The sequence below is a fragment of the Tachysurus fulvidraco genome, unplaced genomic scaffold (genome assembly GCF_022655615.1).
Source record: "Tachysurus fulvidraco isolate hzauxx_2018 unplaced genomic scaffold, HZAU_PFXX_2.0 HiC_scaffold_42_np12, whole genome shotgun sequence".
NCBI lineage: Eukaryota > Metazoa > Chordata > Actinopteri > Siluriformes > Bagridae > Tachysurus > Tachysurus fulvidraco.
The window spans coordinates 247446-262445 of NW_025927275.1; the positions used below are offsets into that span (position 1 = coordinate 247446).

A 15000-nucleotide genomic window follows, 5' to 3' on the forward strand; every position below is an offset into this window, starting at 1 on the left:
GATGTGTCATTTCTCAGATCAGTTACTTATTTTTTCCCTTTGATACAGATCAGGTGAACGAGCTGGTGGCTTTGATTCCTTACAGTGATCAGAGACTGCAGCCTCAGCGGACGTGAGACTCACACACACACACACACACACATTCACACACACACACTCACACACATTCACATGGAGATGCTGATACACTAATAATGATTGGTTAGCTGTTTAAAATAGAGTGGCAGCGTTTATAAGATTCTATTAAGAATGTGGTGTGGATAATGAGAGATCTCCATGATTCTCACACACACACACAAACACTCTCACACACACACGCGCACACACACTCTCACACACACTCTCACACACACTCTCACACACACTCTCACACACACACACGCACACACACACGCGCACACACACTCTCACACACACACACGCACACAAGCACTCTCACACACACACTCACACACCTGACACTCTTCTGTCACTCACACACACACACCTGGCTCTCTTCTGTCACTCACACACATACACACACACACCTGGCACTCTTCTGTCACTCACACACATACACACACACACACTAACCCCGTCACACTGTACGTTTGACCCCCAAACACTCCTGCCCCTTCTTGACCCTCATCCCCCTTTAACCTCACTCTTCCCTCTCTCTCCTTCATACACATGTGTTCTGTCTCACTATCACTGACTTTCATTCTTCTTCTTTCCAGAGCAGACCTCCACCTTTCCATGTGTTCCTCCACCTGCTCCTCTCTACTCACTACAGATCACAAACCTTCAGTGTCTACAGAGATTCCTGTCTGACTTCGAGTCCCAAGAAGGGACTCAAAGCCGATCCGTGATGTAGCTCCACCTCCACCTTGAATTCCTCTGTCTGACCTACATCACCTCTCACTGCTGTCATCCTCTCATACATACAGATCCTGAACTCCTCTGACGTACTTCTCCGTCACTCCTGACACACAGTACCATAGCTCCTCTCCTCTCCATGTCATACGCTTTCTCTACATCCACAGTGAGGCTTCTTCTGACCATCTTTGTCCTTCTCCACTTTTCCAGCCCTTCCACTCTTGGTCCTTCTCAGATCCTTCCTCACTTCATCCTTTCTCACTTTCCTATTTCCTGCTCTATAATATTCACCTCTTTCTCTTGTCTTTCCCTCTCATTTCATCAGCTCCTCACAATACTCCTCCTATCTTCTCTGCACACTCTCCTCACCTGTTAGCACATTTCCACCTCTATCTTTTCTCACCCTAATCTGTTTCTCATCTCTATCTCTCTGTCTCCATAACCTGTACACGTCCTTCTCTCCTTCCCTCATCCTTGTATTCTGTCTGTTTGGCCTTTGCCACGTCCCTCTTCACTCTGTGCTGTGATTCCTGATCATGTCTACTACCTTTGGTCATTTCTAGGTCCCACACCTTTTAGCTTAGCTTCCCCTTCTTACCTCCACTCTTATATGTAACTCTGTGTAGCGCTCTCTTCAGGAGATAAGTGTTAACTACAGCCATTTCCATCTGCTTAGCAAAGTCCACCACCATCTGTCCTTCTAGGTTCCTTTCCTTAACACCAAACCTGCCCATCACCTCCTCATCACCTCCTCATCACCTCTTCATCACCTCCTCATCACCTCTGTTCACCTCCTCATCACCTCTGTTCCCCTCACCAACATGTCTGTTGAAGTCTGCTCCAACCACAACTCTCTCCATCTGGAACTCTCTCCATCTGCTTGTGGATCATAACCACTGACCACATCCAACATCCTTTAATTTCTAACTACAACCTGATGACCCAGTCTGACGCTCTTTAAGCTCTAACACACTCCTCACACACTCATCCTTCAGCATCACTCCTACCCCATTTCTCTTCCTATCCACACCATAATAAAACAGTCTGTAAACACCCCCCCCCGCACAGTATATCTAACTTCCTTCTCTCCATCATGTCCACCAGCTATTTCACTTGTCATTGTATAAACATAGTGTCCCTATACTCAGTCCTGTCCTCCTGCCCTTCCTCTTCTCTCTCTGCCTATGAACCCTTCTCCCTCCTCTTCTTCCCCCACCAACAGTAGCCCAGTGTCCTCCGGCACCCTGTAGGTCCACAGTGATGGTGGCGGTCGTTGTTAACCAGGGCCTCGACCGATCTGGTGTGGCGTTCACACTGAGGACTCACACGTTTACATTTGGCACATTTGACACCGGATGCCCTTCCTGACACAACCCTCTTTATTTATCTGAGCTTAGGACTGATACAGAAAGCACTGGCATGAGTTCCATCAGTCTGTAATCGCTGATGGAAAGTAAAACAGTAAACCGTATACAGAATGTTAGGAGGCTCCGTAGGAAGGCAAAATGTTTGGGTGGAAATAAAAATATATTGCAGGTGAATTTAGGACAAAGTCTGTTAAGGTTCCTTATTTATCTCATTTTATTAAGGACATGAATGAGGGAGTGTGTGTTGTGTTCTGTTCATCAGACAAAGTGTTGAGATTTAAGGTCACGGGTCTGAGTGAACGCTGGCGCGTCTTGGCTGCCGCTGCTCTCCCCGATAACAATAATTAAACATCATATACACTACATAGACTACAATGAGGATCTATTGCTTATGGCTTGTACTTGCCTGGACTGTACTGCATCTTGTACAGTCCGCAGTACTGTTTCAATACTCTGCTGCTGAACTTTTGAGTTTCCGTCCGTGTTTATATGACTCAATCCCTCCTGTACTGCTTGCTCATCCGGACATCTTATATCTGCCAAGGCGGAAATATATTCATCGTGGCTCTCGACGGTACTTCTGCTTTAATAAATCAAGTGATATAAAGTCATTATGGTCAGCTGTTCGACGCCCACCAAGGAACGCCGGTCGCCGCGCCGGTCAGCGTGTGCTGGCGAACCTGGCTAACTCGGCTACTAGACCAAGTAACAACAGCACTGTCAGTTTCGGTCTTCTTAACATCCGCTCTCTTACGAGTAAAGGGCATCTTGTGCAGGATCTTCTTGCAAATCGCAAGATTGATTTTCTCTGTTTGACCGAAACATGGCAGCAACAAAATGACTTTATTGCACTCAACGACGCCATTCCGCCAGGGTTTGTTTACATGTCTCAACCACGTGATTCTGGTCGAGGAGGAGGTCTGGCGATAATCTACCGTGAGAAGTGGAGACTGAGGTCAGTGAATGTTTCTGTCTCCCACTCATTTGAGGCTGCAGTTTGTCGGCTCTCTGGATCTACTCCAACTATTATCAGCACTGTATATCGACCACCAAAAATTAACAAGGATTTTATCCCTGACTTTGCTGCTTTTTTGAATGAAATAACTACTCTTTCACCAAATATAATTCTTGTGGGGGATTTCAATATTCACATGGATGATGTTCACAACAACCTTGCTAAAGAATTGACATCTTGTCTGGATAGCTTCGGACTGCAGCAACATGTGAATTTTCCCACGCATATTAAAGGACATACTTTGGATTTAATCTGTTGTTCAGGTGTCTCTCCAGGCAACCTCAATGCAGACTTTTTTCCATGTACTGATCATCTGTTACTGTCCTTTAATGTTGATCTTCCTTTCTTCAAATCAAAATCTTCACGTATTATATCATTCCGGAAAATCAAGGACATTAATTTGGACAACTTGTCTGTAAGCATTGCAAGTCTTCCTAGGGCTGACAGCTGTTCCACTCCAGATAATTTGGTCTCTCAGTACAATAATAGTCTCCATAATTTGTTGAATACTTTTGCTCCAGTTAAGACTAGGACTGTTTCGTTTACTGTTACTGCACCCTGGTTCACTCCTTTTCTCAGGCAATTAAAAGCAAAAGGACGACAGCTTGAGAGACTTTTCAGAAGAACTGGCCTTACTGTCCACAAGGAAATGTACTCAGAACATATGTCTCACTATAAAGACACTATTGCTAAAGCTAAATCTACATACTATTCTGGCTTAATCGGTTCTAGTGAAGGGAATTCAAGGCTTCTTTTTCCTTATTGAAAAATTTTACAGCACCCCCCGACTCACTTCCCTCTCATTTGTACTCATCTGATTTCTGCAATACTTTAGCATCATTCTTTACCTCAAAAATTGAAGGCATTCATCGTCAACTTATGGCCACTCCTGTTTCTACTCCATGTGTCTCAGTTCTACCTGTTCCTACACAATTGTTCTCTGAGTTTAACCCGCTCACAATTGATGATATCTTAAAACTTATTCACCAATCTAAATCTTCAACCTGTGTTCTTGATCCTTTACCAACTGTCCTTGTTAAGGCTACTGCTTCCCCTCTGTCCCATTTTATTATGGATATTATTTATTCTTCCCTTACCACTGGGGTTGTTCCTTCTCTTTTCAAAACAGCTGCTGTAACTCCAATTCTAAAGAAACCAGGTTTGGACACCAACAACCTTAATAATTTTCGTCCTATTTCTAATCCTTCTTTTATTTCTAAAATTTTGGAAAAAGTTGTTGCTGCTAAATTTCATATCCATTTGTCTGGCAATAATCTATATGAACAATTCCAATCTGGTTTTCGCCCATTTCATAGCACTGAAACAGCTCTATTAAAAGTCACAAACGATTTGCTTATAGCAGCTGATTCTGGTTTACTATCCATCCTCCTTCTCCTTGATCTGAGTGCAGCTTTTGATACAATTTCCCACGATATTCTTTTAGACAGGCTTCCCACTATTGGCATCACCAACACGCCTCTGAAATGGTTTCATTCATATCTCTCTGATCGCACACAGTTTGTTCAACTAAAATCATTCACCTCTTCTGTAGTTTCCGTTACCTCTGGTGTTCCCCAGGGCTCTGTCCTGGGCCCTTTGTTATTTATTACTTACCTTTTACCCCTTGGACATATTTTTCATAAACATCAGGTTAAGTTTCATTGCTATGCGGATGACACCCAGCTCTACCTTACCACATTCCAAACTCCCTCCATCTGCTCTTTCTGATTGTCTCATTGACATAAAATCATGGTTTTCAGCAAATTTTCTTAAACTAAATAGCAATAAAACAGAATTTCTCATTATAGGCACAAAAACTGTGCTTAACAAATTTTCGAATTTTCTTATTTCCATTGATGAATCTCTCATAGCTCCCTCATCTCAGGTTAAGAGTCTTGGTGTCATCTTTGATAGTACCCTTTCTTTTACCTCACATGTAAATAATGTTACTCGGGCTGCATACTTTCACCTTCGAAATATCAATAGGCTTCGTTCCTTTCTCACCACTCAATCTACCACCACTCTTATTCACAGTCTAGTAACCTCCCAGCTTGACGACTGTAATTCTCTTCTTATTGGGCTTCCTCACAAAACCCTTCATAAGCTGCAACTCGTTCAAAACTCTTCTGCCCGTATTATCACTCGTACTCCCTCTATCCATCATATTACACCTGTTCTGGAACAGCTACACTGGCTTCCCATTCATTTTTGTATCAAGTATAAAATTCTTCTTCTAACATTTAAAGCTATCCACAATCTTGCACCTTCATATCTTCTTGATCTTCTTCATACTCCAAAACCAACTCGCACTCTTAGGTCTTCTTCTTCCACTCATTTCATCGTTCCCTCTGTCCGTCTTGTAACGATGGGGAACAGAGCTTTCAGTTACTCTGCACCTCAGCTCTGGAACTCACTTCCATCTGAGCTCCGTAATATTGATTCTCTTTCATCATTTAAATCTCAGCTTAAAACTCATCTGTTTAGTTTAGCATATTCTAGATCATGATTTGTAATGTTGGTCCAATTTATTTATTTTTTTTCTATGCAAGTATTGTATAACTATATTTTTTGTTGTTTTTCTTCTTCTTTTGTACGGTGACCTTGAGTGTTAGAAAGGCGCCTTTAAATAAAATGTATTATTATTATTATTATTATTATTATTATTATTATTAGATTATAATCATATTGATCTAGTACGGTGTTCAATTCAGTTGCTAGCTGTATCATGTAATTCAAATCAGGTGTGTGTGTGTGTTTGTGTGTGTGTTTGTGTGTACAGGAAGCAGTATGTGGGTTTATCTGTGATTGTTTGTTTGTTCGTTTGTTCCCTTGTGACCTTTTTCATGTTCCCTCGGCCGGTGCTTGTGGAGGACGGAGGCATTCGGTCTGTCATAATCCATTTCGACCACGACACCAGCCGTGTGCTCATAAACATGACTGTGAGTACACACACACACACACACACACACACACACAGCAGATTGTGTGAGATGGTGTATCACGTTACTGACATGGTACTAAAATCTAAAGTGAGACCTTTAGTGTTTTATAGGTTAATAATAATGTTTTATAATCAGTGTGAAACTTGACTGGAAGCCAATACAGTGAGGATAAGATAGAGGTGATGTGTTCATATCTCCTGGTTCTAGTTAGGACTCTAGCTGCTGTGTTCTGGACTAACTGGAGCTTGTTTCTGCTCCTACTGAACATCCAGACAGTAAAGCATTACAATAATCCAACTTAGAGGTAACAAACACATGACCTAGTGTTTCTGCATCATGTCATGACATCATATCTCTGATCTTAGTAATATTACTGAGATAAAGAAGGCTAACATTGTGGTATTATTTATGTGAGCTTCAGATGAGAGACCGGTATCAATAATCACACCGAGGTCTTTTACTGCTGCACATGATGTAATAGAAAGACCATCCAGAGTTACTCTGTAATCAGAAAGCTTACTTCTGACTGTCTGTGGTCCTGGTACAAGATCTTCTGTGTGTCTGTGGTCCTGGTACAAGATCTTCTGTGTGTCAGAGTTAAACAGGAGGACGTTTTGCATTTAGCAGACATCTGGAGAGACTTTCATTTTATTTCATTTATACAACTGAGCTGTTGAGGGTTAAGAGCTTTTCTGAAGGGTTCAGCGGTGGCAGTTTGGTGGTTCTGGGACTTGAACTCCTGACAGTTGTCTGCCGTAATCTGCTGGCTTTACAGTTTCCTTATAGTCTATGTTCTTAAAACAACATGGAGGATAAATCAATGTGCCATGGATAAAGGTTTGGACACAGCGGAGAGGAGACGAGTTTAGGTATTTAAATCTAAGGATTGACTTTTTTTAATAGGGGATTTGAGCCTAAGCTGGTGTCTGTTGGGGAAAAACTTATCTGGTATATAAACTGATGATTAAAATGGAAATGACTGAAATCAGTTGTGCTGTTGGGGGAAAGAACAAGATTCTGTTTGCTCTACTGATTATAAGCTTTTGTACATCTAGCTCTCAGGTTCTCTGACTAAACTGTTCATTGTCCGTGCGATATTAAACATCTTCTCTGTGGAATTCAGACGGAGTTGAGGATTAAAATGAATGAAAATCTCTAACAATCGCTTTTATAGAGAAAGTTTCAGATTGAGAGAAAGTGTTGTGTTTTAAACTAAATAACAAGCAAATGTGGGATTTAAAAACCTGTCTCTTTGTGTGGGCGTGGCTGTGGGCGTGGCTGTGGGCGTGTTCTCAGAATGCCCTGAAGTTTAACAACTGGAACTTCTTCACCGTGTTGGTGGACAGCGTGAGCAGTCAGGTTCTCTACATGAAGACGGTCATTGGCACTCAGCAGCTTGACAACATCATCAGAATCCAACCACTAAGCCAGAGACAGGTAAGGGGGCGGAGTCAGAGATGAGAGTAGGGGAGGGGGCGGAGTCAGAGATGAGAGTAGGGGAGGGGTCGGTCAGAGATGAGAGTAGGGGAGGGGTCAGTCAGAGATGAGAGTAGGGGAGGGGTCAGTCAGAGATGAGAGTAGGGGAGGGGTCAGACAGAGATGAGAGTAGGGGAGGGGTCAGACAGAGATGAGAGTAGGGGAGGGGTCAGACAGAGATGAGAGTAGGGGAGGGGTCAGTCAGAGATGAGAGTAGGGGAGGGGTCAGTCAGAGATGAGAGTAGGGGAGGGGTCAGACAGAGATGAGAGTAGGGGAGGGGTCAGACAGAGATGAGAGTAGGGGAGGGGTCAGACAGAGATGAGAGTAGGGGAGGGGTCAGTCAGAGATGAGAGTAGGGGAGGGGTCAGTCAGAGATGAGAGTAGGGGAGGGGTCAGACAGAGATGAGAGTAGGGGAGGGGTCAGTCAGAGATGAGAGTAGGGGAGGGGTCAGACAGAGATGAGAGTAGGGGAGGGGTCAGTCACAGACCGATACAGGAGAAGGGTTACAAATCCGTTTGTTATGAATCACACCTACAGACTGTTGTGTACGTGACCCTGTGTGTGTATTGTGTAGATGAATCACACCTACAGACTGTTGTGTACGTGACCCTGTGTGTGTTTATTGTGTAGATGAATCACACCTACAGACTGTTGTGTACGTGACCCTGTGTGTTTATTGTGTAGATGAATCACACCTACAGACTGTTGTGTACGTGACCCTGTGTGTGTTTATTGTGTAGATGAATCACACCTACAGACTGTTGTGTACGTGACCCTGTGTGTTTATTGTGTAGATGAATCACACCTACAGACTGTGTTGTGTACGTGACCCTGTGTGTATTTATTGTGTAGATGAATCACACCTACAGACTGTTGTGTACGTGACCCTGTGTGTTTATTGTGTAGATGAATCACACCTACAGACTGTGTTGTGTACGTGACCCTGTGTGTTTATTGTGTAGATGAATCACACCTACAGACTGTGTTGTGTACGTGACCCTGTGTGTTTATTGTGTAGATGAATCACACCTACAGACTGTTGTGTACGTGACCCTGTGTGTGTTTATTGTGTAGATGAATCACACCTACAGACTGTTGTGTACGTGACCCTGTGTGTGTTTATTGTGTAGATGAATCACACCTACAGACTGTTGTGTACGTGACCCTGTGTGTGTTTATTGTGTAGATGAATCACACCTACAGACTGTGTTGTGTACGTGACCCTGTGTGTTTTTGTTGTGTAGATGAATCACACCTACAGACTGTTGTGTACGTGACCCTGTGTGTGTGTTGTGTAGATGAATCACACCTACAGACTGTTGTGTACGTGACCCTGTGTGTGTTTATTGTGTAGATGAATCACACCTACAGACTGTTGTGTACGTGACCCTGTGTGTGTTTATTGTGTAGATGAATCACACCTACAGACTGTTGTGTACGTGACCCTGTGTGTGTATTGTGTAGATGAATCACACCAACAGACTGTTGTGTACGTGACCCTGTGTGTGTATTGTGTAGATGAATCACACCTACAGACTGTTGTGTACGTGACCCTGTGTGTTTATTGTGTAGATGAATCACACCTACAGACTGTTGTGTACGTGACCCTGTGTGTGTTTATTGTGTAGATGAATCACACCTACAGACTGTTGTGTACGTGACCCTGTGTGTGTATTGTGTAGATGAATCACACCTACAGACTGTGTTGTGTACGTGACCCTGTGTGTGTTTATTGTGTAGATGAATCACACCTACAGACTGTTGTGTACGTGACCCTGTGTGTGTATTGTGTAGATGAATCACACCTACAGACTGTTGTGTACGTGACCCTGTGTGTGTTTATTGTGTAGATGAATCACACCAACAGACTGTTGTGTACGTGACCCTGTGTGTGTATTGTGTAGATGAATCACACCTACAGACTGTTGTGTACGTGACCCTGTGTGTGTTTATTGTGTAGATGAACTTCACTGTGAATGTGGAGATCAGCGGGTCGCTGTCCTACGTATAGTGAGTTAATTTTTCAAATTTAGCAACTGAGTCGCTTAGTTTATGCTAATGTTTTAGCGTGTGTGTGTGTGTGTGTGTGTGTGTGTGTGTGTGTGTGTGTGTTTGTTTTGACGTTTGTTTTTTTTGTTCTCACAGTGCTTTCTGCACCATGGCCAGCATTAAAGTTCATAACATTGTGGTGTTCACACAGTGAGTCTCTGTCACGCTTCATAATGTTACAAACATAAAGCCTTTACAGTGACGAGTCAGTGTGAGAAGCTAAATCACACACACACACACACACACTACTCACACACTACTCACACACTACTCACACACTACTCACACACTCACACACACACACTACTCTCACACACTCCACACACACACACTGCAAAAAACAGTGTGACTCAGTTCAAATGAATTACACAAAAGAATACTCACCTGTACTAATTTTACAGTTTCCCAAACAGCTCACACACACACACACACACACACACACACACACACTCCACACATACACACACACACACACACATACACACACACACACACACACTCCACACACACACACACACTCCACACATACACACACACACACACACACTCCACACATACACACACACACACACATACACACACACACACACACTCCACACATACACACACACACACACACACACACACACACATACACACACACACACACACACACACACACCAGTTTAGTGAGTACTGCTTGTTGTTTCTTTGTGTTTGTCCCTTACAGGACGTCTGTAAAAACTTCCTGCATGGTTCGCAGTGCACAAAACACTTTGGAGGCATATCGCTACATTGACTGCGGCGCTAACTCCACCCTGCACCACCCGCCTGACCTTCATGGTTCTGTGCTGCCTCACTCGAGCTACACCTATTAAACACAGTGGCATTGTTAGAATCACGCTTCGTGTCTTTAAGCCAGTGATCTGAATGTTTCTTACAGTATCTGTCTCTTTAACTCAGTGTAGCTGAGATGCTTAATGCTAATACTGAAGTCATACTGGATAAAAATAAAAAGTTCATTAAACTTTATAAAGTGCATTTACATTCTTGGTCCCTCACGTCAGCCATATAAAGTGCTCAGCATTTTGTGTTTCTGTACTTAAACTAAAGGGACTGTGGTTTTCAGAATAATGTGATGCGTATGCTAGCATGTGGTGTTACTGCTGAATGGCTGCTAATATTTACACTTACAGTATGTCAGATGCCCGTATCCATAGCAACCTATTTCTCATTTATACAACTAAGAACTTAAGGGTTCAGGCCTTTATGCAGTGGTTGCAGTGCATTTAAACTCATGACCATCAGTAGTACATGTTAAACCTCCTGACAGCTACAACCGTCCCTTTGGGTCACTTTTAGGAGACGTTTGCTTTTAGCTTATAAGATGAGATGAACCTTTATTCATCCCACAGGGGGGAAATGTCTGTTACAGCAGCAAAGACAAAATGTGCAAATATAAAGTAGAAACAGTACAAATATATATTCAGTAGTCTATAAATCCAAAGAAAAAAGTAAACAATACGATAGTTACACGTTCAACACATTCTGTAGCTTAAATATGTAGCTTTAAAGCAGAGGTTTGTATATAAATGATGTGACATGGGATGCTAAATGCTAACATGGATAGTAAGATAGATGTTGGGTTAGTGGTAACATTTATATAGTGTGAGTTTCTGTATTTGAAGCAGAAGAGCAATTTTTTGCCTATTTCATAAACTATAGACTTTCTCCTTCGTTCTGAAAGTTGAAGATTACATTGTTAACTGGACACGAGAACATCCTCATGATTGTAGACTACACCACGCTACACCCTGGGGCCACGGAGCTCCTTACACTCAACCGGGTCAGGATCCTGAAGGACGTGCTCACAGACCAAGGTATGGCCTTCTTGTGTAAACTAAGGGCAGATCTGTCAGCTCTTACAGATCAAGCAGCTGAGGACATCTGTCTCCCACCTGCACACTGATGGACTTGTGGATCAGACTTGTGGCAGTACCGGATTCTTCCCTTGGCCTTAATGGAGCACCGGCCACATTGCAGCACCTCATGGACTGCAGCCTACCTGGACAACGTCGTGATCCAGTCCATCACGTGGGCGGACCACTTGTACAACCCGGGGGAGGTTCTGGGAGCCCTCTCGAAGGCCAGGCTTACAGCTAACCCATGCAAGTGCCATCTGGGGTAGTACCTGGGCTACTGCTTCAGTCAAGGGCTACTGAAACCGCAGGAGAAGGATACCCCCAACCTATAACCACCCCCTCACCCCCCACTTCCCCAAGATAAATAAATACACTGTGTCCTTGAAGCTGATTCCCGGTCAGTGCTATTATTTCATGTCCACCTCTTTATGGTGCACAACAAATTAAACATGTTTGTAATCATTCTCAAGTTTATAATAATTATTAATTTAATTGTAACTTGGCTGTTTATTCGCTAAGATGCAAAATGCTAGAGGCATATTTACTGTTTATACATTTTTCAAAAGAAATGTTTATCCTTCATCATCACTCCTTAAATGTAATTAACATTAATGGTGTCATTAACATTCTAAATAATTTGTTAGCTGTGACCTCACACATTATGTTCCTGACTATTTTTTCTTCTTCTTCTTCTTCTTCTACCGCTTATCCGGGGCCGGGTCACGGGGGCAGCAGTCTAAGCAGGGATGCCCAGACTTCCCTCTCCCCAGACACTTCCTCCAGCTCTTCCGGGGGAATACCGAGGCGTTCCCAGGCCAACCGAGAGACATAGTCCCTCCAGCATGTCCTAGGTCTTCCCCGGGGCCTCCTCCCGGTTGGACATGCCCGGAACACCTCCCCAGGGAGGCGTCCAGGAGGCATCCGAAACAGATGCCCGAGCCACCTCAACTGACTCCTCTAAAAACTATTTATTATTATTATTATTATTTGTAATTGTAAATCGATGTTTCAAGTGTGTGTGTGTGTGTGTGTGTGTGGTGTACTGTTGTCTCTGTGTTTAGTATTAACACACCAACATAGTGACTTCCTTTTGCCCCGCCTGTGTAAAACTGGCAGTTTACATTAATAAGTAAATATAAAACTTTATTGCACTAATTTTATCTGACAGTTTTCCCTTAGCGCACTTTTCTGTCAGTTAAATTCGATGTGTTTGGATGTTCACTATAAACTCGACAGTAATAGAATTTTCTCACATGTAGAAGGTTAACGTGCGGTACGACAGGTTCTGTGCTGAGGAAGATGGATTTGTTATTGATGTGTGTTTAATCTGTGTTCATCTAAATTACATTAATAAACACACTGATAATTAAAGTTAAAATGCTAACAATATATTTAATATAAAATAATACTACAGATAAATAAAACATCACGCAGCACTGAGACAGCCCATAAAGTGTTAGCATGTGTGCTCCTTCTCCTCCACGGTAACGCTACTCTTTGTGCTGCTGCTCTTTGGTGAAAGGCTTGTTGTTAAGGGCAACACCATGTCCTCCATCAACATGGCATCTAGTTTGGCATCTGTAGTCTTGGCCATGACCACATAGGTTCTAGGGTCAGATGTTGGGATGTTGCCTTCTGTGGGCTTGTTGCAGTCACCTTGGGGAGAAGGGACGTGACCCTGAGCTCGAGCCTGCATCTCCAACTCCTGTATTATTGTTAGCATTAGCAAAGAGAACAGAAAACATGATAAGTTAAGCAACATAATGTGGAGTGTCCTGCACATGCACTGAGGTGATGCTGCACAGCTGTATACCTGTACTCGCACCATCAGGTGGTGGTTAGCAATCTCCAGTTTCTTTTGCCGGGTCTCCAGCTCTTTGGCGTGTTGCTGATCCTTCTGCAGCTTCTTGATATAGTCCACTGATGCCTTCAGTATAGTGCCCTTGTTCCAGCGCATGTCCCTGAACACACACACACACACACACACACACACACACACACACACACACACAGAGCTGTCAGGAGCAGACCTGATGGGGCAGTGCAGTAACATTGGTGTGGTGATGGACGTACGGGTCGTTGGATTTGGGGATAAGAGTGCCAAGCTCTTTAATGCGGTCATTGATATTGAATCGCCGTCTTCTCTCGACTGCAAGAACATGATGTAAACAGATTATATTCTTACACTAAGTCAGTTTTATATAATAAAAGTTTTGTGAAACTCACTCAGGTTGTGGTTGTCTTTTTTCTGTCGTTCCTTTGCAAGAGCACGAGCATCTGAGAGTGGATGAAGAATCGACAAAGTTGTTCTTATCAGGTGAGTTCTGTTTCTTTGTATATGAGTGCGTGTTAAATCACTCGCACAATTACCATAAAACTCCCTCTTGATGTTCGGCAGGTTCTCACGGCAGGAATTGCTGATGGAAATGGTAGGTGGAGCTAAACTCTGAGTATTATAAACCTCCATCTGATTCGCTGACAGTGGCACCTACCAGGTTAAACACACACACAGACACTATAAAAATAGACCAATTAGAAATCCAGTCAAACTGGGAATAACTTCATCATGCAGCCATGAAGACACTGCCAACTCAACACAGGACTTCATCGTAAGGATGACATTAACAGCATGACAGATTGCATCACAGACTAAACACTGAATAAGAAAAAGAGCCTTCAGCTTGAGGCAGAAGTGAACTGAGGTGAATTAAGCATGAGATAAAGGGAAAGGAAAGATGTCTACAGAAGGATGTTGAAGATGACGAGTCAGCAGGGACATTGGGCCATCAGTAATCTGAGGGAAACAGTAAATAGTTTTTTTAATAGAATGATCTTAGGGCCTGAGGCTGTTCTTCCCCCATAATCCCACCATCCCCAAGCCACAACACCCTATTCAGTTTACCTACCAAGCACAACTGGGACTGGATGATGTCATCACATACCTGCTTTAGTGAGAACCTTCACACCTTGATGATGCTGGATCTATTGTCTGAATCATGTTCTATTGTATCTCATGTCCAGTTAATACTGTATAGCATCTTCTGTTAGGGGTTAAATGACGATGTGGACGAATAGAGACACCATATCCTGTCTGATAAGTTTACTAGAGTGTGTAGAAGCATGTAACACTGGCTGGTGAGTAGGAACTGTTCTGGGTCCATTTCTGTTCTGTTCATTACATCTCAGTCTTTCAATACAAGTGGAGTGGTGCAGGAACCACAGACTGTTCTGGTGTATCTCAGACCAAGGGCTTGGTGGTGGACTATAGGAGGATAGTCACCAACCGTATCGTCATCAAGGATGAGGCAGTTCTGGTGCTACACACTATTCATTTCAGTTCAGTTTTATTTCTACAGCACTAATTAACAATGCGTACTTTCTCAAAGCAGCTTT

The 15000-nt window shown here is 43.1% G+C and overlaps 2 protein-coding genes across 3 annotated transcripts in view; one reads left to right on the plus strand and one right to left on the minus strand.

Moving 5' to 3' along the window:
• The window catches only part of LOC125140690 (transmembrane protein 106C-like), a 12001-nt gene extending 1418 nt beyond the window's left edge, over positions 1–10583 (plus strand). Inside the window, exons 3-8 of one of the 2 annotated variants that reach the window (XM_047809856.1) lie at positions 49–112; positions 6017–6176; positions 7476–7616; positions 9618–9667; positions 9803–9856; positions 10416–10583. In XM_047809856.1, the coding sequence (XP_047665812.1) occupies positions 49–112; positions 6017–6176; positions 7476–7616; positions 9618–9667; positions 9803–9856; positions 10416–10563 (617 nt within the window). In that variant the 3' untranslated portion in view covers positions 10564–10583. The remainder of the gene's footprint in view (positions 1–48; positions 113–6016; positions 6177–7475; positions 7617–9617; positions 9668–9802; positions 9857–10415) is intronic. The other variant, XM_047809857.1, reaches the window with a different exon arrangement.
• Positions 10584–12979: 2396 nt separating this feature from the next.
• LOC113656960 (microphthalmia-associated transcription factor-like) overlaps positions 12980–15000 on the minus strand; it is a 9608-nt gene continuing 7587 nt past the window's right edge. The window contains exons 5-9 of the mRNA XM_047809859.1: positions 13978–14095; positions 13834–13884; positions 13681–13756; positions 13421–13568; positions 12980–13312 (exon numbers count right to left, since the gene is read on the minus strand). Coding sequence (XP_047665815.1) covers positions 13064–13312; positions 13421–13568; positions 13681–13756; positions 13834–13884; positions 13978–14095 — 642 coding nt within the window. The 3' untranslated portion in view covers positions 12980–13063. The remainder of the gene's footprint in view (positions 13313–13420; positions 13569–13680; positions 13757–13833; positions 13885–13977; positions 14096–15000) is intronic.